The sequence below is a fragment of the Rutidosis leptorrhynchoides genome, chromosome 7 (genome assembly GCF_046630445.1).
Source record: "Rutidosis leptorrhynchoides isolate AG116_Rl617_1_P2 chromosome 7, CSIRO_AGI_Rlap_v1, whole genome shotgun sequence".
Lineage (NCBI taxonomy): Eukaryota > Viridiplantae > Streptophyta > Magnoliopsida > Asterales > Asteraceae > Rutidosis > Rutidosis leptorrhynchoides.
This window is the reverse complement of record NC_092339.1, coordinates 357181595-357184154: the sequence shown is the minus strand read 5'-3', so window position 1 is coordinate 357184154 and position 2560 is coordinate 357181595. Positions and strand designations below refer to the sequence as shown.

Sequence of the window (2560 nt, the reverse complement as noted above, 5' to 3'; positions counted from 1 at the left end):
ATTTATCGTACTTTAAATTATTGCACTTTTAATTATCGTACTTTTATTTATCGTCATTTACTTTACGCTTTAAATTAAGTTATATTTAATATTTTGCATTAGGACTTAAAATCGACAAACCGGTCATTAAACGGTAAAACCCCCCTTTTATAATTATATATATATATATATATATATATATATATATATATATATATATATATATATATATATATATATATATATATATATATATATATATATATACACAAATATAGTTAATAAAAATATAGCGTTAAACTTAGCTGTATCCCTGTGGAACGAACCGGACTTACTAAAAACTACACTACTCTACGATTAGGTACACTGCCTATAAGTGTTGTAGCAAAGTTTAGGTATATCCATTCTATAAATAAATAAATAACTTGTGTAAATTGCATCGTATTTAATAGTATTTCGTAGTAAAATATAATCTATTTCGTACTACCCTTCGCACACATCAGTCACATTGATTCGGTCGGTCTATCTTTCAGGAATTCCTTCGTAAGAAAACTCGATAATGGTGCGAATACATCTTTCTGGAGTGATACGTGGCTGGGTTCGGAGCCACTAAAATGCAGATTTGGAAGGCTGATGCGGTTAGAGAGCAACATGGATGCTACTGTATGTGACAGAATTACGTGGGATGGCGAAAAAAGTGTAGGGAACTGGGGTTGGTCGAGATCTCCAATGGGACGAGCTATTGGGGAATTAGAGGAGCTGAACATGCTGATCTCTTCGGTTTGTCTCAAGCCCACTGATGTCGACTCGTGGAAATGGAGTTTGGCTAATAATGGAGTGTTTGCGGTTAAAAATCTTTCGGTAATTATTGATGATAAACTCTTGAGTGCAGGTACTAATGTCCTTGAAACTTTGCGCAATAATCTAGTGCCTAAAAAAGTTGAAGTTTTCGTTTGGAGAGCTAGGAAAAAGAGATTACCGTCACTAACGGAGTTGGATCATCGTGGTATCGACCTTCACTCCACTCGTTACCCCCTTTGCAATGACGATGTGGAGTCGGTGGATCATGCACTTATGTTTTGTAAATTTGCTTTTGATGTTTGGTGCAAAGTTTTTGATTGGTGGGGAATAAATCTATCATCATCGTTAAGTATTATTGAGTTATTCTGGGGAACTTCGAGTATCACAATGTCAGATCTTGGCTCCATGATTTGGCAAGCGGTTATTTGGGTTTCTGGTTATCTTATTTGGCGGAATAGAAATCAAAAAGTTTTTAATAACAAGTGTTGGTCTCCGCCAGTTGCGCTATGTGAGATTCAAGTGAAGACATATGAGTGGATTGCCAAAAGATGCAAGGCAAAGGATATTGATTGGCATAATTGGTTTCACAATCCTATAGTGTTTGTTTCATAATTGTTATTTTAACAACTTGTTAGTTAGCAATATGCGAATGTCTTTTTGAGTTTGTTCTATTCCTTCAGGTGGCCTGCTGTTATTCGCAGCCATCCCTTCCTGATGTACAGTTTGTATCATTTTGTGGTGTTAATATATTTTTTGCTTTTCCAAAAAAAAAAATATATATATATATATATATATATAACTATTTATGATAATTTTTTTTTTTGTTAGTGATTGAAAACAAATCGACACACATATATCACGGAGAGCCAAATTTTATTTATGCAGCTAACTAGGATTTAAGGATTGAATAGTTACGTACTAGTTTTTATCTTATTTTGTAATCATTTTGTTTATATTAACTAGGTTTGTCCGATATTCGCGTTTTCATTCAAAGTAAACATCGGAAAACGATGTTGCAATTATAACGCGTTTGAAATGTGTGATTTTGTCCGATCTTCGCGTTTTCTCTCAAAATAAAAATTTCTTAGATCTTGTGATATAAACTTAATTTTGTTACTCTCGTATAGGGATGAGATTGGTATATGGTACCATACTGTAGCAAAATCGAAAATACTTGAATTTGTACAATTACAGGAATCAAATACCAACCATTTTATTTATGCAGTATCGACTTATATTTCGGTTCGACACCCGTTATTTCGGTATTTACCATTGGTACCGATAACCGATTTTAAAACGGTGCTGCATGAATATGTCGTTCTCAACGTGAATATGTACACCCCTTGTTTATGATATGGAATGTTTATGTTTTATTATATGAATTACATGAATATGTGGACCTCGTGTTCGGTAACACTATGTTTTTTAGAATCTAAGATAAATTCCATATGCTTTTCAATCGGTTTCCTATTAAAAACATAGATCTTTTGAATAATTGAAGCCTTTTTCATATTCTTATGCTTTCCAATCGGTTTCTAAAATAATAGATCTGTTGCATCTATTTGCTATATAAAAAGTATAAGTTTTATATATATATAAAAAGTGCTAATTAAATTTATTACAAATTAATAGTTAATTCAAATTAATTTTAAAATTTTTGATTTGAAAAAGAAGTAAATATGACATCATCAACTCATCCTTTAAATTAATAATTGAAAATCATCATAGTTATAAACTTATTTAAATGATAACATTTAATACGACAACAAAACTCAATCCC

At 31.8% G+C, this 2560-nt stretch overlaps 1 protein-coding gene across 1 annotated transcript; it reads left to right on the top strand.

Moving 5' to 3' along the window:
- Positions 1 to 612: 612 nt before the first annotated feature.
- On the top strand, positions 613 to 1392 carry LOC139860441 (uncharacterized). The gene has a single exon (XM_071849200.1). The coding sequence runs from the start codon at positions 613 to 615 to the stop codon at positions 1390 to 1392; it is 780 nt and encodes a 259-aa protein (XP_071705301.1).
- The last annotated feature ends 1168 nt before the right edge of the window (positions 1393 to 2560 follow it).

Excerpts from the sequence above, each read along its gene's own strand:
- LOC139860441 (XM_071849200.1), top strand. The coding sequence starts at position 613 with ATGCGGTTAGAGAGCAACATGGATGCTACTGTATGTGACAGAATTACG.